General features: G+C 36.1%; 1 protein-coding gene across 1 annotated transcript; it reads right to left on the minus strand.

Moving 5' to 3' along the window:
• Positions 1 to 2,094: 2,094 nt before the first annotated feature.
• Positions 2,095 to 20,757, minus strand: tty (tweety). Its single transcript, XM_036378491.2, has 9 exons — positions 20,554 to 20,757; positions 12,162 to 12,770; positions 10,060 to 10,237; positions 8,711 to 9,018; positions 7,864 to 8,627; positions 7,635 to 7,804; positions 7,424 to 7,435; positions 6,604 to 7,354; positions 2,095 to 4,693 (listed from the first exon to the last, which is right to left on the minus strand). The coding sequence occupies exons 2-9, from the start codon at positions 12,300 to 12,302 to the stop codon at positions 4,069 to 4,071; spliced, it is 2,949 nt and encodes a 982-aa protein (XP_036234384.2). The 5' UTR covers positions 12,303 to 12,770; positions 20,554 to 20,757; the 3' UTR covers positions 2,095 to 4,068.
• Between the last annotated feature and the right edge of the window lie 2,010 nt (positions 20,758 to 22,767).

Below are 22,767 nucleotides of genomic sequence, written 5' to 3' on the forward strand. Positions count from 1 at the left end.
ACGAGTTGCCAATATTTCTTTTCTCGAAATTCTCGGCGAAATTTTAAGCGAGTATGTATTCTTTTGATACTCGTTTAGAAGAGGGAATTTGTCAAATGTAAATATATGGTATATTAAATGTATTTTGTATTGCTGTATGTATATTTATTACTTTGTATGTTTGTATATATTATGTAAGTATGTAAAAATTTTATACAAAAACACATACAATATAATATGTGTGAGTATGTGTAAGCTTATTGGTTTATCTATTTGTTAGTGTGTGTGTATATATATGGTAAATCTGTGTGTGAGGCTTTTATCAAAAGAATTCGTTAATAAAATTATTTTTTCTTCAAATTTTCGTTAATTAATTATGTAGTAGTATATTTTATTTAAATTTAATTATATTAGTTATGTAAGCATGCGCTATCATAATATTTGTATAACTTTAAATATCGGTAAATTGTTTGCTGTATACATATAGTATGTATATGTATATATATATATATATACAAAAGTCATTCGTTAACGTCTTTAGCAGTGTTGTGTTTCAGTTACATAATCAGTTTATTGCAATTAGTAGATACATAATTGGTCCAGGATGATCTAAACATACCAAGTCGCATTTTTCCAAATTTCCGCCAAACGTTGCACAATTTTTTTAGTTTTTTCTTATGCTTGCTTGTTGTTTTATTATTTTCTATATAGTTGCCTACAATTTTGAAGACATTTCGAACGTTGCATTATTTTTTATTATTGAATATATTTATGTATATATATTTTCTCGTTTTCTCTACCTTTAAATGCATTGGATCTCTGTTACAATTGGAAGACCCGTTAAAACTACTACATACACTCAGTTTTTTTACATAATATTGGCGTAAGTTAACCGTTTTCTATATAATATATAAGTATATATTTGGTTTCTGGTTACTTTGTGCTTTTTTTTTTATTATTTTGTTATCATTCTAATTTCAAGTGGGTCTTTTTGCGGAAAAATCAAGAGTATCCAATGCATGCATTTTTTAATATTTACAGATTTTAAAGGCTATACAATTGGGGTAAAACACTTGATCTGTTAAAATACATATCCTAATTGCGACTGAGAAGTAAAATTAAATAGTAATATATAATTAAAACTTGAGGAACAGAATTTTAAATGTAAAACACCTTTTTTCCATGACTTAAGTTGCTACGGAAAATCTAAAATTTTTTTTATAACAAAGTGTAAATCTCAGAAATATGTTGATACATATTGGCTCAACAAAATAGTTATATTAAAAAAATTTCAAGCCGTTTTTTATATTGTCACCACAATCAAAAAAGGTTTCTCGAGCGTAGCTTCTTTGAGCGCACTTGTGGTTGAAATGGTCTGCTCAAGAAACCATAGAATTTCAATATGGGAGGTTTAAGGTGTTAGGGGTAGTCAGATTAATTATTAAAATAATTATTTTTTTTGTTATCATTTTGATCAATTTGATAATTAATATTCAATAATGCGACGCATCAGATGATGTGACCCTCTATACTAAATAATTTATTTAATTATAGTTATAAAGAATCGAGGTATTTTTTTACTAAACTGTCGGAACACTGAAAGAAGAAAATAGACTTAAAATAACCTAAAGAGGTCACGATATCGCCTTTTGCCTCCTTTTTATATAAATTTTTTTTCCAAAAATTGAGAAGTTCAAAAGAATCAGCCCTAAGTCTAACAAATAGCATCAGGCGCTAAATTAAGAGTTTCGTTTAAGGGAGTATATTCACTTGTGAATTTAAAAAAATCATTTGTTTTTTGCTTACGAATGTACGCACATACATATATTTGAAAATATTCTTTACTTTAAATGCGTTTTTCTCGAAACGCTGTTTTCAGAGTCGGTTTGGAAAATTTCTCTGAAACGGCTTACCGATCGACTTCTTAAATTAGTTTTTTCAGCTAATAATTGAAAGAATACGATTTTTGATAATAATTTGCAGTCTAAATTTTTTCACAAAAAACGAACTTTTTGGGGAAGTTGCCATTTTGCAAAAATCAAAATTTTGACTGGACCTTCGATAATTAGCTGTCTTAATATACCTACATATCGTAATAATAACTTTTTTTTTAAATTTTGGTTTAAATATTTTAAGCAGAAAAATCTTCCTCACAACGAAACAACGTTTTTCGGAGGTCCTACTGGAGATCGCGAAGGAGTCAAATCTATTTAAATTTTTTCAAAATGTATTACCGATTATTAAAGTACACCAAATTCTGTACGTTTTTTCTTACTTGCAAGTGGTTATAACCCCTTAAGTATAAAGCGGTACCGAACATACAATTAAGTTTAACATTTTAAATTTGTTATATATATTTTTCTCAACCTAAATGTTCTGAAAAAGCATTCTTATTTGTTTTTTGGTCCACTGGAATGAAAATATGTTTTATACTTATAAGCTGGCCTAAAGAAACTTAAGAAATTGTTCAAATATATTAGCAGTAATTAAAAATTGTTCAGGAAGACTTGACTTTAAGTATCAAAGGATCATAATCAATGTGTGCTTGCCCCAAAATCATATTCTTAGATTATTTAATTTCGGATTATAAGTGGTGTTTCAGCAGGAGTTGCTTGATTTAAAACCAAGATCATTAAGATAATTCACATTTGACAAATTTGAAATTTTTCTCATAAAAATTATATAAGTTGACAGTGAAGTTGACCTTCGACAGAGGTTTGGTTGGCCGACAGCTAATGCCTTTTCCAATAACCGAGTGAATTGCACGAAGAAGATCGAAAAGTATTGCCGAATTAATTAGCTTTTATTTATTGATAATTGCATGCTCTGTAGATGATCTATATTGAAGTATTCTAAAAATATACTTTTCAAAAACAAACAACAAGGATTTTACTGGTTATGCCTGCTGATACACCCTATATAATATTGTATTTACTTAGTACTAGGCTTATATGTATAATATTTATGTAAGTATATTATATAAGTACAATAGTTATATGTACATAGATTCTATTAAAAACCGTGCTATGCTACAAATATTTTTCATAAAATTCTATCTTTACTTTTTACATACGCGTTGTCGTTTTTATACATTTCTTGTGTTAAAATACTTGCTGGAAAAGAATTTAATATTAAATAAACTTTAATTGAAAAGCTAAAAAAAAATAATATATTAATAGAAATAAAGTTTAAAAAGTTTAAACTAAAAAATAGTATTATATTTAAATTACATTTTTAATAATTTATTTTAAAAATATCGTTTTGCTTTTATATCCGCTAACCTCATATTGAGATACTCTCCACCGTTTCTTCCGTTTACTTACATATAATTCTTTTAGCAATTCTTACTTATTCACAAATAATTTCAAACCATTTTCAGTTAGCCTGTAGCATTGCTGAACCCTAACACGTTTGTTTCGATTTTTTCGCTAAGTTTCACGAATTGCTCTTCGGCGGCAATTGTCTACTTTTCGTCGCGTCCTTGTATACTTGTAATAAATTTAAATTTAAATGCACCATTAAATCTCATTAATTCCTTTCAACTATTCAGTTACATATTTTTTTTATTTATTTACTTATTTGCTTACTATGTACTATGACACATACACATATACATGTATGTATATATGTGTGCATGTGTATATGCTTACTATAGTATAAATGTATGCGTGCTTATCTACTCGAATTAAGTATTACTCATCTTTTGTTATTTATGTATGTATATATTTCAATGTATATATGTATGTATTTAGGTCTAAGCATTATCCTTTATATTACCCAGATTCGTAACAACAACATTAACTGGAATCTTAAAATCTACAACTACACCAACTATGAAACAACGACACAACACAACGGCAGTGTATGCGTGTGTGTGAGTGTGTCTGTAAGCGTCACACCGCACCGCTGCCCGCGCGCAAGATTACGAGTACCATACTTATTGCTTTCCGACGTTCCCCACATACGACAAATTAGTCTTGAAGTCAAAAGTCTCACTTAAACTATTTCAAAGAAATTGTTTTTTTGCGTGTTTTGTTTTTCACTTTTTTCTTGTTTTTGTACGCTTATACGTTTTTGGGTCGTTGCCTCTTACAGTTCCGTCACGGCATAGTTGGAGTCGTCGGTGATGGCGGGCGGTGGTGGTGGCGGCAAGTCGTCATCATCATCCATATTATTCGCCGAACTGCCATTGTGTAGGGGCAATGTATTGGCGCCGTTACTATTGTTGCTGCCGGCATTGTTGCCACCTACGTTGCTGCTATTGTTGCTACTACCATTGCTGCTGCCGTTGTTGGTGTTGTTTTGTTGACTGTTGCTGTTGTTACTTTTCGAGTTTATGTTGTTGTTATTGTTGTTATTATTCAATCCATGACCAGGCTTGGGTGGTGAAGCGATGCCAACGCCACCACCACCAACACCAACACCAACACCACTACTCACGCCGACATTACCCACATCCGTTGTGGCCTCTAGTGGTGGCGGTGGCAGGGGTAATGATGAATCGTCGTTCGCCTGTCGATTATCCACTGCTGTCGCTGCACCATTTTGCATTTGCTGTTGTTGTTGTTGTTGTTGCTGTTGTGCGGCCGCATGTTGTGGGTGGTCAGTGTGCGCATTCGCGTTCGGTGGCGGCGGCGAGGTGGGTGTGCCAATTCGTGGCGGTGGTATGGCTTTCATCTGTGGTGGCAGCTTCATGGGTGGCCGTTGCAGCGTCCTGTGACACAATAAATTACACAATGGTGTTTTTTTAATCATTACTCATTTTTTATGAATTGGCAGGCAGAAGGGAGAAATGATTTACATAGTTACAGTTTAAGAATTACTTAAAGTAGTAAAGGAAGCATTTTGTTTTTTGCCACCATGTCTTTCTTAAAGAGATTACATAAATTATATAAATGTTCAAAAAAAGAAAACTAAAATATTGCTTTGGTAATAGAACGCCAACTGTTAGCTGATCGGTCAAGAAAAATTTCCTAGAACCTCCTTATATAGCAAGAATAATTTATTTACGAATCGAATAATGCCAAATACTCAAAAGATTCAGTTGAAAAGATCCAGAACTTAATGATGCATAACTTGCCCACTTTTTATACCTTGAACAGGCTATATTAAGTTTGCATTTAGCCATATCCGTCTGTCTGCATATACACGAACTAGCCCCTCGTTTTCAAAGATATTCATATTAAATTTTGCACATCTTCTTCTCTCCAAGAAACTGCTCAGTTGTAGAAACCGCCGATATCGGACTACTACAGCATATAACTACCATACAAACTCGGACCACGAAAGCATATAGCTGTGATTCAAACTGACCGATTAAAATACAGTTAAATATCTTTTTTACTCTTTTATGCTATAAGAAATGCATCTGTGTAGAGTATTATAGTATCGGTACAGCCGAAGTTAACGTTTCTTTTTAGTTTACATGATTTTATAGACATTGGGACAGCAAAGTCCACTTTTCGGACCATTAACCCTTCACTTGATAAAATCACTGAAGGATATTATTAAAACAAGATTAATGAAAGGGTCGCTGTATTTCAGAGAGGTTTCCTCAATAAAACCTCATTCCAATGATAATTAGCCTGAGCAAGGGAAATATTTCCGTCGTTAACATTTAAATTGAATGACAATGGACGGATCGTATTACTCCTAGGAGACCGATTTTTAGAATGTTTAGCAATTAGTCCCGAGATAATCTGACATGAAAAAAATTGTGGTCCGTTCTTACGAAGTACCGAACTTTGAAAACAATATTAGGGCGTTATCACAATTCCAATTTTTGAACTGCCTCACCGTAGATTGACATCGTTGTCCTACTACACTAACATTATGCTTAGATTGACAGTCGAATATTCATGTAATATGGGGTTATCCCCAAAGTAAAAAGCTGGTGTAAAATTTTTATAGATATTTCTTCGGATATAAAAATTTTCATAAGATGCATATTGAAAATCGAGGCATTGAGTGAATTGTTTAAAAAAAAGCTTTAAAATGTGAAAGCTCGCATAAAAAAGCTTGTAATATGTATTTCCAAAGTGAAATACAATATTCATTTTGAACATTTCATTCAAGACTAGCGCAACAATAGTCAAGGCTTTAAAAGTTATGAAATCTCACATCATGCAATACAAAAATTACTTTAGTGGACCCGAAAGTATTCAAAAATGGGAAAGCTCTCAGAAAAAGCTTGTAATAACAGTTTCAGAAGTAGAATAGAATATTAATTTTTGGGATTTGCATTAAAAGTATTCAAAAATAGAAGAGCTCTTGTAAAAAGCTTGTAGAAACAGTTTCAGAAGTAGAGTAAAATATTAATTTTACGGATTTACATTGAAAATCGAGACTGGAACGGTATAAAAAGAAAATTCTTAAAATTGTAAAAGCTCCTAGAAAAAGCTTGTAATAAGAAGTTCATCTATACCAATGCATGCAATACAAAATTTACTTTAAAGGAACCGAAACCGTTCACAAATCGGAAAGATTTCGTAAAAAGCTTTTAATAAGAGTTTAAGAAGTAGAAAGGAATACAAGTTTCAACAATCCATACTAGGAATACTAATGCTTACCATATGCAACTGAGTGAGAGTAAGTTTTTTACATAACTATAAATAAGCCACTTACTTCGAGTAACTCTGTTGCTGTTGATAAATTGACTCAACCCTAGGTGGATCTGCGTCTTTTGGAATCTCAGGTAATGGGCAATTCAAGATCGAAGGCTTATACTTGGGATCAAATTTGCCACCTTGACGCAGTGTCGAACATTTGTAGATCTGTTTATCACGGTCGTAGATTGCCGTATCCATACCCGATGTGGCAGGTATATCACGATGATGCAAACCATCCTGTGGCGACTTCATTTGATTGTGTGACTGTTGCTGCTGTTGGTTTGGTGGTGGTGGCTGCTGTTGCTGATGCGGCGGTACATGATGAGCTGGTATTTGTGGATGACCTTGGCTCTGTGAATTCTGACGACGCATCGTTGCCATATTCGAGACATAAATTGAGCCCTGACTAACAGCCACCAAAGGCTGATAGATCGAATGCGGATTGCCATTTGGCTGCAATGCGGCAATGTGTGCCGGTATCTGTTGATATATTTGACCTTGTTGAGCCGCTGTCATGTGATGTGCTGGATGAGCTGCTGTGGCATAGGTGCCATATTGTTGAGCTGCCTGTTGTTGCTGTTGATGATAGATGGCATGTTGGTGTTGGACCGCAGCGGCGACAGCGGCATGCGAATGTGGATGCGGATGGTGACAATAGATCGGTTGACCTGCCAATTGTTGAGCTTGCTGCTGGGCGAGTTGTTGCTGTGCCGCTTGTTGTTGCTGCTGGAGTGCCGGTTGACTTCGTGCTGGATCGCTACAGGCTACTGGTGATTTTCAGTAAAAATCATTGGCTTCCAAAGTTTTGCATTGTTTGCTTAATGTAGCATATTTACCGTTATTGGGACCTGCAATTTGGGCGTAGATTATGTTAGTGAGGAATGAGAGGCGGATAGGCGTGGAGGTGAGTGAGGAATATAACGTGAAAGCGTGATATATTTGATCAGTGAGAAAAATTGGAAATGGAATATACTACTTTGAAGAGTTCATAGAGATGGAGGTCGAGTGATGGCCGAATGAAAAACGTTTGGCTTCACACACACTTACCAGTCAAGTGGGTAGGGCTATGATTGTGCGACGGCAAACGACCCAACGTATGCGTGCCCATAGCCCTCATGTTCTGCTGCATGTGCGCGTGTGCCATCATCTCGTGCTGCTGTCGCTTAGACGGATGCTGCAAGGTGTGCGAGCCACTGATCACCGGCGGACTGAAGTGCCTGCAAAAGAGGTTCGAACAAACAAATTTAAACAAATCTTACATGAGGGACATGCTCACCCGTTGTGGTTGCGCGGCAATGTACGTGCCGCATTCATCATTTGTTGATGATTCTGTGGTGCCGGATGTGAAATATACGACGGCTCATCGACCTGTGCATAGTCATTACGCTTTCGTATATAGATCCATGTGTGCGAGTCAACCCAAACCATAATCGTCAAGAGGATCGCGGCAATAAAGCTCGCAATCAACATCAATACCAAACCGAGCAGTCCACCTTCGCAGAGTCCTCTGGCGGCGGCCAAGAAGTTATGATGCACAGCCTTACAGTCCACCAAAGCTGTGAGTTGAGTTAGCAAACGCTCACTGCTATTCAAATCTGCATTGACCGCGCCCAATTTCGGTTGTAAACCCGACGACTTGAAGAGCACCAATGATATTTTCATTACCGTAGCCATGGCGCTGCGTGCATTGTTGAGCGAATTTTGCGACTCACGCAAACGCTGTGTGAATGGATTAGTGTGACCGGGTTCACATTGAGTGTAATGGAGTAGAACATTAGTTGGAAGATCACGTGGCGAAGTGGAGACTAGGAAATCAGCGGGATTAATGCAGAGATCACCCACAGCAACGGATGATGAAAGGTAGAGACCAGACATTAACCAAGATCCGGTGACCGCAAGTAGGCCGCAAACGCTGAATAATATGAGTGCACAACGTGAATGACGCGCCACGCCCACCAATAGAACGGCACAAAGTACCAATAGTAGCGCTAGAGTGGCCACAGTGCCCGGCCAACGTATAAGTTCCCACTGATCGCCACGCTGTAAAATATTTTAAGACATCAAATTGATTCAGATATTTTGTAAAAGTAAACATCAAAGGGGTATTATAAGTCCAAACATACCGACAAAAACTGTGTCATAGAAATACCCAACAACGGTCGACGTATATCACCAGCCGCGTTAGTGGCTAGCGTCACATTGCCCTGCACAATATTCAGTGAAACGAAGAGTATGGAGAGTGCGGTCTGGTTGGCGACAGGTTGGTCAAAAATATCAGCCAACTCAACGAGTTGTGGCCGAATGCGATTCTTCAAAGTATTCTCCAGTATGTGCGTCTGATTTCGTATGGTGGTAACCAAATTATCAACCTTGCGTCCGGCGGTCAGCACCTCAAGCAGTCCATTGTGGAGATCATCGTTGCCATATAAACCTGCAAAAGATAAGTGGAAGGTATTTGATTGGGAATATTAAAGAAATTCGTACAATTGCGAATGAGTATTTCCGATTTATATATACCTAGAGTCCACAGAATGTTTAACTTGCTACTAAATATTAACTCGAATGCTTTTAGAATTGGGCGACAGCTCTTCTTGGAATGAAATAGCGAATCTAAATATCACATATTCTAGGCAATGAAGAGGGACAAATACACACATATATTGCCTAGTGAAGCTTCTTACTCATTTGCTGACTCCGTTCTTGGAGTTTCCTTTAATATCCGTAAACATTTGACCAACACCCTAAAGCTCACCCAACAACAACATAATTTTACATATCAAATCCTGTATTCCTTGATGATTGACTATCGAATAGCGTGTAACACGCTTTACAGCCATATTCATCATCGAAAAGTCCAAACTACGCCTCATATATTATTGTGAAATAAATAACTGTACTTTTATTTCATGTTTTAAAGATGTTTGCCTTTTCATATGTTTGGCTGAATTGTAAGGGTTGGCTTTTGACTATATTTGCCTATGCTTACCTACGGTTCGGCGTCGATACTTCAACTATTATGCGATTAGTGACATTATACTAATACTCCAATAAATTTACATACGAGTACATACTAAGGTATATATTCATATTTCGTTTGAGTTGTTATTGAAATGTACTCCCGTTTAGAAGGAGTGCCACTGCCAATCATCAAAGTAATCCCTTACCAAAGTGGACACACCTAATTCAAACATAATTGTAATAAGAACTCACTTTACTCTGTGCAATAAAACTAAAAAAAATATATATAACAAGTTTACTTGTACAAAGTGCACATTAATTAGTTTTATTATCAACTTTGCCAGTTTTATGGAAATTTAATGAAATTATGACAAAAAAAGAGAGCTTTTGTGTCAGAGACAAACTTTTCACCTTTTTATTATTTGTTGTTTTTTCTATTAGACAACCCACAAGCGTCCACAACCTTTGCTTTAATTAAGTTGAGAGCAGAATTTCAAATTTCGAAAATACTTACCGAGTCCTATCGCCGCACAGCACATTACCGTTACAATGGAGAGAGCAACTTTCAAACTTGTAATGGAATGTGCTGGTCGCGGTTTTCTATCACAACATCGTGTCATTAAATAGAGCAGCAGTCCAAGTAGGGATATGATGAGGAGCGCGGCCGGCACGGAACCCAATATACCCAAACTCTGTAAATGAGAGGCATAAAGTTTATTAAGTATTATATAGGCATATTTTATTAGTTTTTAAAATATGCGTAAAAGACATAATTATTTTTTAGGCAAAGTTGTGATTAAAATTTAATGCCAAATTTACCTACTTATTTAGTCTCAAAAATATTTTTTTTTTAGTACTGTAACCTATTTTAAAGTTTGCCGGGCGTGCCGACTAACTCTCTTTCTTTTTATACCCTTAACAGGGTATATTAAGTTTGCCACGATGTAACACCCAGAAGGAAACGTCGGAAACCTTATAAAATATATATCTAAATGATCAGCGTAACAAGCTGAGTCGATTTAGCCATGTCCGTCTGTCTGACTGTCTGTATATACAAGAACTAGTCCTACAGTTCTTGAGATATCGATCTGCAATTGTGAATACACATTCTTTTCTTCCCAAGAAGCTGCTCATTGGTCGGAACCGCCGGATCACTATAGCATATGGCTGTCATACAAGCTGAACGATCATGTCCTTGTAAGAGCTTTTTTGTATTTGTAAAGGGTATTATATAATATTTTATGGATTTTATCTAAAATATCACTTAAGCAGGTCAATCGGATGGATAGATATCTTATTATTATAGAAGTAAGGGAAAGATATGGACCGATCACTTCGATAATTTTTGGGAAAGAGTTACCATACATTATGAACATTAATTCTACTAAGTTTTGATTCGATAACTTCACTAATATTTGTATTATCGCATTTTTAATAATTTTTTGCATCACCCCTACAATTTGCAATTGCTACGCACTCGAGGGTAAATGCTCTTGTATTTCCTTGATGCAGAATCCGCAGTTCCCTGTCGACCAAATACCAATTTTGTTCATCGTTAATTCTAATGAAAGGAACACGAAAGCCTGGGAATACTGGAGGCCACACATACAGATTCCCGCATCTTGAGAAATACGTCACTGTTGACATATGTATATAAAATATTGAAAAAGTGAAGGACTTTGTTTATCTCGGAACCAGCATAAATATCACGAACAAGCGTGGATATCAAGCGCAGAATACCTCTTGACAACAAGTACTTTGGGATCGGTTGGCAAGTGAGAAACCCTCTCTCGACAAACAGAAATTACGCTCTATAAGTCTCTTGTCATTTCCATCCTATTATTCGGCGCAGAAACATGGACAATGATGAGATGAGAAAGCAGTTAGAGCATTCGAGAGAACTTTACTCTACAAGAACTTCGGAGTGAGTACCGAAGAGATGGGATCACGAACTGGCTGAGCTCTACAGCGACATGGATATAGTTAAGCGCACAAATAATCGAATGAATGCGCAAGTTATACCATGTTGTAAGCATGAAAGACGATGCTGGACAAGGTGCATAGGGACCCTCTCGGCCCACACCAAATTACGATTGCAGTAACAAAGAAGATAAAAAACTAAGGAAAGGCTTTATAATGATAATTCTTGTTTGTCTGTGGTTGTCTTTTGCAATCGAGTCCCAATCTTGACTCTATCGTTTTTGATGCGTTTCTCACTGAAATCCCCAGCTACGGTTAGGTTTTGGGCAAGAAATTATCATAATTCCCAAGTCGATGGAAGTTGATGATTGCAGAAGAAGAAAATGACCTCCAATGGTCTTTTAATTAAAGTTAAAGAGTCATCTTTGGAGGACATATTCTTAGATATATAAACTATGAAATAATATCAGAGTTTGCCAATAGAATTATATGGAGAGATTCTGAACTTACTGGAAAAGCAATATAAAATAAACGGTTCAATAAATGGACTCAAAAATATAGTTGAACTATACAAAATCCACTCCCAAAGAGACCTAAATTCAAATATCTTGATTAATGACTATTTTGATACAAAACTCCTATGAAAATATTATATTTATATATATCACAAAGTTAAATACTGTTATTCACACTCACCTCCAAATAGATTTCATCATTCGGGCGAAATGTGCTGTTGATTTTGTGGAAAGTGATGTTGTAGTGCGGCAATGCATGCAAAAGCTTCGCGATGACCGGCACCCTATATTGGTCCGTATATTCATGATGATAATCACCCATTTTCACACAAAAGCCCCAATTAATTTAATGTCTCTTTCGCAACGCCTTCTCGTTACGTTACGGTTTCTTCTCACACGCTTGCCACTTTCCTTTCCTTTTGTGAATTTCTTAAATCCGTTTACGAGCTTAAGTACATACTCATATAAACACAAAACCAACAACACACTTTAACACACGGTGACTATCAGGTCCGAGCGGCGCATAGGTGAGAGGGCAAGCGCGTACGTGACGGTCGGTGATGAAGTGCGGAGATGCGACGTTCCGCAAACAAATAAACCGAGGTGACAACGTTAGCGCCGCCGATGTTATCAGCCAAAGAGCTGAGGAGGTTGCTGTATGCTGATGCTGATGCTAATGTTGCGATTGTGCGATAGATGTATGTGCTGTTGCTGTTGTTGTCGTTGTGTTCTTTAATGGCTGAACCTTTTTCGTAAAAGGAAATGAAGCCAAACACCAAAACACTTTACACTGGATACATTGTTGAAGGGAAGAAAGAAAGCAAAAAAGGGAGTAAAGAAAAAATGAAATTTAAAAAGAGAACTTCTTTTGTTTTGGTGAATTGGAGCACACCTACACATATTTAAATTAAGGCCTCCTATACCCAGAAACTCACACACACACTTGTACTTGTGTTTGACAAAGTACCGGAAGTGTGTCAAGAGTGCAACAAAATAAAAACAACAAAAAAAATGCAAATGCAAAGACAATTTCTAGTAAAAGATGTACACCAACAACCACAAGACACCCACAGATCATGATCTCGAGTGATACTTGAAGTGTCGGCGTCGCTTGACTGCCATTCAGTCATGTCCTCAACATGTCTCCCTGTTCATGTCTCCTTCTGATACCAGCATTACATACATATAAGACGCATACGAGTATAGCAGTGCCGACCGAAGAGTTGACATGGGGTGCAATTATTTATTCTGTCTTCTTCTTTTGGTTCTCGGCTTAGAACTTAAATTTATACTAGTAGCCGAAAAGTGATGTAGGTCCATATTTAATAAAGTACCAGAATTATAGTTCAGCCTCAAGATAAAGCAATTAACTGTTCAACTGTTGACTAGTATAAAATTATGACCAACATTCTGTTGACCAAGCGCCAAGACAAAACTACTGCTAAAATTCAGATATCAGCAAAGGATAGATAAGCTTAGGTTAGGTTAAGAGATCGATCCTAACAGTGGTCTCAATTTTTATAAGGCGACTAATATCAGTTTCCGCGGAAAGTCTCTTGCTTCGCCGAAAGCAAGGCTACCGAGATATTTCCATCTTAGCCTTGCAAAGGTTGGACATTGGAGGAGAAAGTTTATGGATGTTTCCATCTGTTTCCAGGGATAACTTCACACGGTAGAAAAACTTAACCAACCTTTTGTAGTAGATAAATGGAGCCATCTTTTTTGGGAAAAATAAAATTTTGCAAAGCCATCGTACTAAAAGTTCTATATACCAAGAAAAGTAGCCACTAAACTCAGGAAAGTCCATATCGGCTGAGTTAAATATATATTATATATTCTAATGTTGAATGTTTTACTTTCTTCAGACAATTTTTATTTCATTCTTTAATTCGCAGCTCCTAAACTTGCCGTCGCCGAACAGGCTATATTTCGGACTTTGTATGAGACCCGTTGGCTTTTTGTACCAAACTTCGTCAAATATAAAGATTTGGTTCCACATACCTAACCATCTTAAGTAGTGAAGAGACTTTGTAGAATCAAAGGTATATATAAAATCAAAGATATGCTATGTCAGTAGTAATATTTGTTGCCAGTTTATTGATATAAGTTATTTTAGTTTTAGGTTAGAAAAACCAACAGGGATTTTTCTCTCTGCAAGTTAAACGGTTTTTTTTTGTTTAAATATCCAAAAATATCACTATATCGAAATTTGTTATGGATATAGGTCGACTTAAAATTGTGTTTGGACTTGGGTTTGGTTTACTAGCGAAATTTTCAATTTATCGTGGGAAGCTTCAGTAATTTTAATTATAGTGTAATCTAACTACTAGTTTCAATGTTTTAAGTATTTCTTCCTTGAGCAGAGCTTATTAAGTTTGCCAGGAAGTTTATAATACGCAGCAGGAAATGTCTGAGACCCTATAAAGAATATATATATAAATGATCAGAGTGACAAGATGTATCGATGAGTTCTGAGTTTAGCCAGGTCCGTTTGTCTGTCTATATACGTGAACTAGGCGCACTTTTTTTGAGATATCGATCTTTTTCTCTCCAAGAAGCTGCTCATTTGTCGAAACCGCAGATATCGGACCACTATATGCTGTTGCTGCCATATAAACCGATCTATTTAAAACAAACCTCTTTTATTTGGCAGGGATTATTGTCCGAAATAATTTTATAATCATTTAACAAATTGTTCAGATCGGATCACTCTAGTATACAGCTGCCAACAAACAGATCTATCAAAATCAAGTCCTTGTATGGAAAACTTATTGCACTAGGCAACGCGAATCAGTCAGTCATCGAATAATTGTTCATTCGGCCCACTATATTGTAGTTATAGCTGCCATGCAAACTGGCCGATCAAAATCAAGTTGAAAAGCCTTGTACACCCTTTCGTGTGTGTTTTTCTTAAGTTTCGGACCATTCTGTACTTGGCGCCTTCAGGCCTATAAATCCATGTCCAACAGCTATTTTTACAACTTAAATATTTTTTTTTTAAATTCTGAACCCAAAAAAAATCGCCGCAGATACGCCCCTGTATAAACGGGTTCTACTATACTTCCAACAAATTTATATATACATCGATAAGAGTTTCGTAAAAGTCCTTCGTTTACGCCCGCGCAGCTGCCTTTTGACATTCTATTCTTCGACTTTGTCTGCATGTAACCATCAATCCGTTGGTAAGGGTGCACGCCGTGCTTCCTTACTATCGCTTTTGATGCATTTTAGCATTTTAATGACACTCACTGAGGCACTCATTAACTTCGATTCTTCGCTGGTGAAAACGTAATTACATACATACGCAATATATGGTTTATACGTGTACACATTAGCACTTAATGCATTTCATTAAAGCGAATCGCATGAATGAAGGTGCTTTGACGATGTTACTAGAACAAAACTGTATGTACATATGTATGTGTCTATGAGTGCAATATTACGCTCCATCATCTTAAGTGTTTACTACATACTACTTGGACGTCTTCCAATTCATATTTCTCGCACTTTACTACCTACTTTGCTTTTTAAATAGCCCACTTTAGTGTATCTAACTGAGATTTATTGCATGCTTTCTTTAATGGCTATATTGGTATGGAAATGTGAATAGATAGAGCCACCCACCTACACGTACACGCCTACTTTTTATGCACACATACATTATCATAGATATTCATGCACATAGCTCAAAAGCAAAGAGCAATCCAAGTGAGGCAGCAGCAGCTCTAAACCTTAATCTGCAAGTTAAATAAATATGCCCTTCGGTTGAAAAGCTGCCGAGTTTATTTGCCTACATTGCGGGGTCACACATTTTACTAACAATGGTATCCCAGTGAGCACAAATGGTGGTTTAAATATTGTTCAAGGATAATGAAAGGTGCTTACTCTAAATACAAAGACGTAATCCGAGTCTAGAGCTAAATGTAAATGTAAATGTAACTTCGAAGAGTTAGAGACTGATAGAAAACGCCATTTTAAATACAAAATGAAAGAGTGAGCAATATGTTTATGCCGTGATAAGCTTGAATGTGCCGTAATCCATAAAACTAAATTTTCCTTTTCCTTCCTTCTAGTTAATAAGACCCTGAGTGTCTAGACGATAAATCTCTAACGGAGTATATAGATTTTTTTTTATTATATGGTTAGGTTAGGTCGTAGGGTTGATCTTCGTACCAAAGGTAACGGGGAATCTCACTTAGACAGCTGTGAATGCGTTGTGATTGACAAAATCCGTAGATATGAAACACCAGACATTTATTGACCGACAATGCCTTATGAGCCTAACACAAATTTATTAAGGCGGCTAATATCAATGCCAGCAACTGTGCTAGGTTGGACGAAGGTCTGACAAAAGCTGGACATTTAAGAAGAAAGTGCCAAGATGAATTCTCTTCGCCTTCCTCCATACAGCTTTGGCAATTTTCATTCGACAAGATATATAGTCTCACCGCATGTAAGCCTATTCGACAATGTCCAGGCAGAACTCCTACCATTGCGGCGAGTTGAACTAAGAGCAAGTAGTTGAGAGAACCTATTCTGTCCATTCTAAGCGAGAAGGATCTCGCAGCTGCATAAGATTTTTTTGTTCCTGACCAGCCCTTGCTAATGGGAGGTCCATCAATCCAACGCTGAAGCGTAAAGGGTGCCCACTCGTTCCCAAGCTGATAAAATTGGAGTAAGATTGCCCCACCTACTATAGTGAATTTATAAATTATTTTCAGTTTTACTCTTTATAAAAAAGGTTTTGTTAAGATTGTTAATAGTTACTTGAAATATATTTTAAAACAAACCATAACACTTATCGATCCAATTCAGCAGAATTATATTAATTAGCGAATAATTTCTGGTGATTAGATAAGAATAATAGGCACTCAATATAATTATAATTATAATTATTTACTATCATATTTCTAACCCAGCAAACACCAAAGTTAATTATCGAATATATAATGATTATATAACTAATCCCTTTCTCTAATCTCTATTATTATAAAACAAAGTATAGTAAACGAAATGTCTATAATTCTCCAACATTAGAGACTATGTTTACTTTGGCTTTGCGAACTTTATGCATATTTTTACGATTGGTATATTGCACTAGAAAATCTCAGAGAATCGGACTATTATTGATAATTGCCTAATATAAAGGATTTGTAAAAACTCTATTATTATTATATATAACATATAGAACACTAAAAGTCAAAATTTAAAATAAATTGTACCCTTACACCTAATAAAGACAATTTTCACTAAAAGTCTTGAGTACTCAATTATTAGTAGATCGAATGAGGGTTCAAAGAATTAAATGGGGACTACTTGATATTCTTTTAAAAAAAATATTAGATATGGTCCCAATCTACAATAGTTCTGTACATACTGGAGGATATTACTACAAAAGTTTGACCTTTAAAAAAGGGAAAGCATAGTGAGAAATAAAGAAATAAAATCACCCATTTATCTAGACTCTGTTGGCTTGTTTGTGGTCCAGTCTTGAACAAACCCAAAGTTAATAGTGCGTAACTCGATATTATTAAAATTTCAAGAATGTTGCAGCCTCTTAGATGATAAAAATTGCAGAAGAGTGGGAAAACCATTCTGAGAATTTTGTATAGAAAGCGCCTTTGAATATTATTAAATTTCGAAGCATGTCTTAACAACTGACACAAGTCAACTCTGAATATTATTTTAGCCTTTTGGATCAGCTGGATGAAAAAACTCGTGAGATAAGACCTGGTTTGCAGCAGAAAAAAATCATTTTCCATTAAGACAATGCCACCTGCTCGCAAAATTGTTTTAACAATTACAAAATTCAACGAATTAAAGTACGAATTGCTTGAGCATTCACCGTATTCACCAGATTTGGCTCCCAGTGACTACTACGTCTTCAGAAACCTGAAACAATTCCTTCGTGAAAAGCGTTTTTCATCGAATGAAGAAGCTATTACAGCCGTAGGCGGGTATTTTGCAGAGCTTCCAGAAAGTCATTTCAAGGATGGCATAAAATTATTGGAGCATCATTGGAATAAGTGTATTGCAGTTAAGGGAGATTATATTGAATAAAAAATATATTTCGTACCAAATGCCGGCATTTTTTCATTTCGAACGCAGAACTTTTCAACCAACTTGTATATTTAAGTTCTACGAGGGTACCATTTAAGCAGACACTTTTTATATTTGCTCAGAGCGACAGTTGTAATAAATTGTCTTTAATTTCAATACTAGCTGACAATAGAGCTTTAATTGAAGAGTATACATACATTTTTATGTATACAAAACCCCGGATGGTATTTATTCTTTAGCTCAACGATTATTTTGAAATATTTTTCGTGGCAGAAGTATCAAAATATTTGCCGTATTGAAGAAAAGGAACTTGATTTTCTGATTTTATATTAACTCAGTTTTACACTCCCTAAAAATATTATCTATATATAGATATATATCTAAGTTTATCTAAGTACATAAACTTTGTCTAACGCCTGTCTGTGGAATTGTGTGTGTTTAGTCTCGCTGCGGATAAATCCTCCTTCAAATACTTAAATTTGTATACATATATGTGAGTGTAAAGTGTGTGTGCGTTTGTGTAAAAGGATAATTTCATTATAGTACTTAGAGCCGAATAAAATCACTAGCCTTGTTTATATGTGGGCACACACAATTTTCATCCCGGAATTAACAAATACTCGAAGCGAGCAGAACTTCAATGAAACGTTGAGCAAAAAGAGCGACTAAATCAAATCGCCGAGAGCGCACATGAATTAAAATCACTTATACACATACATACATATATATTGTATACAAGTATATTTTTATCGCGCCCATTTGTTTGTTTACATTTACGCCAACGGTATTATCCTGGCAGCGCATTCTTGCGCAATAACCGGCGAATTCGCCGCACAAAGCGTGAGCGCCTAACCGTTTGTGTGTGGTAGCGCTTGGCGAGAGCAGGAAATGCAGATAACTTTTGCTCTGTGATAAACTAACTTTTATTTGACTCTTCTAATTGACACTCTCACATTGAGGTTATACGGCATGTTAAAGGCTACGCCTCCCGTTTAGTGAGTGCCACAAAGTTATCTCGTATCCTGTGTGCTATGCTCTCACTGCCGTTATTGATGACGAGTACGCGAACGAGCACGACGGCGCGACGACAATGGCTGGTTATCCTGTTATACAGTTGCCATATCAGCGGGCTAGCCAGCCAGGCAAGTGCTCTTATAAAGTGTATTGATTAAAAAATCCGCTGTTTTTTTTTTGTTTGTTTGAAGTTCGACACAACAACAATAACAATAATAACAACAACAACAGCAGCGACGTTAAAGTATTCGAATGCGCAGCGCGTATTGCTAGTGTTATTCCTGTTCCTATTTCAATGTGTCTTCCTATTGTGTCCTGCGCGAGGGTCGCCTTGACTCGCACGAATCGTGGCACAAACACACACACATACACTTTTGTATGTGTTTGTGTGTGTACGGCTACGAATATCAATAAGGACGTGCTTGCGGCTGACAAGTACATGTATGAGTCTCGTAAAATGCAACTAACGGTGGCGGGCGTCGAAGTCAGTCCGTTGTTTGGCAAATGCAGATATACAACAAATGTATATACTTATGTATGTGTGTAGAGGGAGAGAGCGGGGGTTGACTGCTCGCCTGCCTGCCTGCCTGCCTAGAAGACGTCGGCTACGCCTGAGACTGCGGCAGGCGCTTTACTATTGTGTTTGCTGGATAAATGTGGCATGTGGTGATGGTATGGGGTAGCGCGGGTGTAAGGACAAACCTTTGCTGGTTGAGTAATTGCAAGCGCTTTCATGTGGTTGCGTATGTGTGTTGCTCGCATGGATGCTGCTTTAGGGTTAGCACTGTCTATAGACTTTACCGTTGCGCGCACACATACAAACACACACATTAGAGGCAGCATTAGATATGTATGTATATGTATGTGTGTGTATTTCCGTGCATACATACATTTGTATATGATTTTGTGTTCCTGCAATGCACAAATATTAGAAAATCTTCCACAGACACAAGCAGACAGGGAGTGGACTTGAAGTTGTTGCGATTTAATTAAAAATTGCAATTAAAGTGTTTCTCTTGCAGCATTGCAAACACTTAAGTATGAACTTTAAACTTGATTTTGCAGCTTCGTCAAGCTTTATCTGCGTGTACTAAATAAATTTTGGTTTGAAAATAATTTTTAAATAGAAAAAAGTTTTGCTTTTGCACACTTAGCAATATATGTAGCTGGTATTTTAACCGTTATTATTATTTTGCACAATTTTCCTGAACATTTTTATTTAGTATGTACTTTTGGCTACACTTTTATTTATATATTTTTTTAACTAATACACACTCACTGATTTTTCTTTAAATTTTTATTTAATCTTCTATTATAATTAATGGTAATTTTGTGCTTTGCATTCGCAAAACTTTTATGGATACATAATTTTCGCCCCACAAATGCACTCAGCGCAACTACAGCAAGCAGAAAACTATGAACTATATTCGTCTGAGCTTGTATTGTAGCTGGAAAAGCATAAATTCACAGCCATTGCTGCTTTTTTGCCAAACACTTACTTTTCCTCAAATCACATACGATTTTATTTAAAATTTTTGTTTTTTTTTCAATCACATATTCTCCATTTATTCATATTTAATTCATAATTATTATTTTTTCTTTTGTTAATTATTGAAATGAAGTGAATTTTTCAACAATCACTTTGCTTTGTATCCGACGGTCGATTTCAAACGGCTACCGTAACGCATGAACCACACATTTTGAGCGTCGAACTAAGTATGAAATTTTTTTTCTTTTAACCCGGTCACACCCTCTATCGCTGGGCACACGAACACTCAGCTATGAGTATTCGTTGATTTTATGTACAATTTGTGGAATATACGAGCATAAATATACGGAACAGGAACCAGGACTCAAAGCACTCTGTGCAAATGAGAATATCAAGAGAGAGACAGCGCGAGCGGCGAGCTAGAGCGTTTCTTTAACATTTTCGCAGCGAAAATTTTGAGAGAGACAGGATTTCAAGCCCGCACTATGTGCTTTACAGCGTTTTGTTTAAGTGCTTGGCGAGTACTCTGATTTCGCTTAAGAGAAGAAACAAGTGCAAAAGTGTGCTTTCTAAAAATTATTTAAATGCAACTTTCAATTACACAATTCAATTAGATATTCAGTTTTAAAACTACAAGTATATGATTTGTAAAATAATTCTGCTAAATACTATCTACACTGGTTCTTTAACTTTTTGAAAGTTATCGTCATTAATAAATGTAGATGGTGGACTTGCATGAGGCAAGTTTTCGATGTTGAAGCAGTTTATAAGGACAAGTCCGTGTCAAATTTGATCAATTGGTAGAACCGACAGTTTACCGTTGACCATTTTGTGCCAGTAACACTTCTATCTGCAGTCAACAAGGTACACCGCTGAAAATAGTCTTAACTTGTCTCTAAAGAGGCTAATAACCTTAGGTCCATATGCTGATAACAAGAACCGCTCTCTTTTTGTCTTTTTTTCTAAGTATGGATTCACTAGCATCCGTCTTAATGGTTTAGCGGCGACTTTTCTAGCCAAATAATCGGTGATCTTGTGTCCACGAATACCTATAAGACACGAAGGTTTTTAGAAAAAATATTTTTGTGTACCTTTTCTTAATATTTCGATAGGTAACATACTTTTTTTTTCAATTCTATTTTTCAGATTTTATTATTATTGCTTTTCCACAGGCTTCGTCTAAAAATCTCATCGGTATTCAATTAAATCCACATAGTTGAATTTCGAATACTAAATCAGTATTTACTTACTTTTTATTCAAACTTTGAGGTGTTCAAGGATCGGCTGAAAATTGCGACAAAAATTCAGACCTGCAACGTCGCAGTCTCTGTACAGGCACAGCCCCTGTTGCTCTCTTCACAAGTTTAATCAATTCGCCGCAATGCTTCAAAATAATTTTTTTGTAAGTTTTGTATTTGTAAGCCATTATTATCGTGCGCTTTCTCTCTCACAAAGCAAATCCTTTGTTCATTGATGACAGGAAGGAAACTTTGGCAATGCCGGAAGTAATGTGTTCGCCTTTCAAAGGAGCGCTTTGAAGTCATATGCAATATGCTACTTGCGCTGACCTCAAAAGTGATGCAATTAAGAGTTGCTACCGTTAGTTAGCTTACTACGTGTTGGCCAAGTAGAGAAATAATACTCGAAGCTAATAAGTATATAACAAAGCGATACATTTGAAGAAGTAAATGTTATTATCGCTGCGGTATAAAAATAACCGATAAAAGCGATCTTCTAGCTTTTCGATACCATATTTGTAGAAGCGGCTATTAACTCTACTTTCTCGCATTTATAAGGTCTATTAAAAATAAATCCAATATTTTTCCAATAGATGACTTTAGTAATCGTCGAGTCCAATCTCATGTAAGCACTCTTTCGATTGCACAGGAGCTAAACATTACACAAAAGACCGTTTGAAATCATTTAAATAAGGCTGGACGCTGACCCCACAAGCTCCAGGAGGTTGGCTAGGAGGTTCTCATGCATTCATCTTGTAGGTAGTGCGGAAGTGGCACCAAGTGAATACCAACTGTTCCTATCTATTGCCACTAATTTTTCTGGTGAAAATATCGCCTCAAGAGAAGAGTGTTGTTGTTGTTGTGGTTGTAGCGGCAGAATTCTGCCGAGTTGAGAAGCGTGTAAAAATCAACTATTCAGTGTTTTGCCAATAGGGACTAGGGTTTCTATGAGAGTAGCTTTGATACATACCTCCAGAATGACTATA

The sequence above is a fragment of the Bactrocera oleae genome, chromosome 5, assembly GCF_042242935.1.
Source record: "Bactrocera oleae isolate idBacOlea1 chromosome 5, idBacOlea1, whole genome shotgun sequence".
NCBI classification, from domain to species: domain Eukaryota; kingdom Metazoa; phylum Arthropoda; class Insecta; order Diptera; family Tephritidae; genus Bactrocera; species Bactrocera oleae.

What these genes read in the sequence shown, in the direction of transcription:
- tty (XM_036378491.2), bottom strand. Translation starts at nt 12,302, where the DNA reads ATGGGTGATTATCATCATGAATATACGGACCAATATAGGGTGCCGGTC. An exon ending in ATGATGAAATCTATTTGGAG is followed by an intron (nt 10,238 to 12,161) that starts GTGAGTGTGAAT and finishes TCTCATTTACAG; the next exon opens with AGTTTGGGTATATTGGGTTC. An exon ending in TTGCCGCGCAACCACAACGG is followed by an intron (nt 7,805 to 7,863) that starts GTGAGCATGTCC and finishes CCTCTTTTGCAG; the next exon opens with GCACTTCAGTCCGCCGGTGA.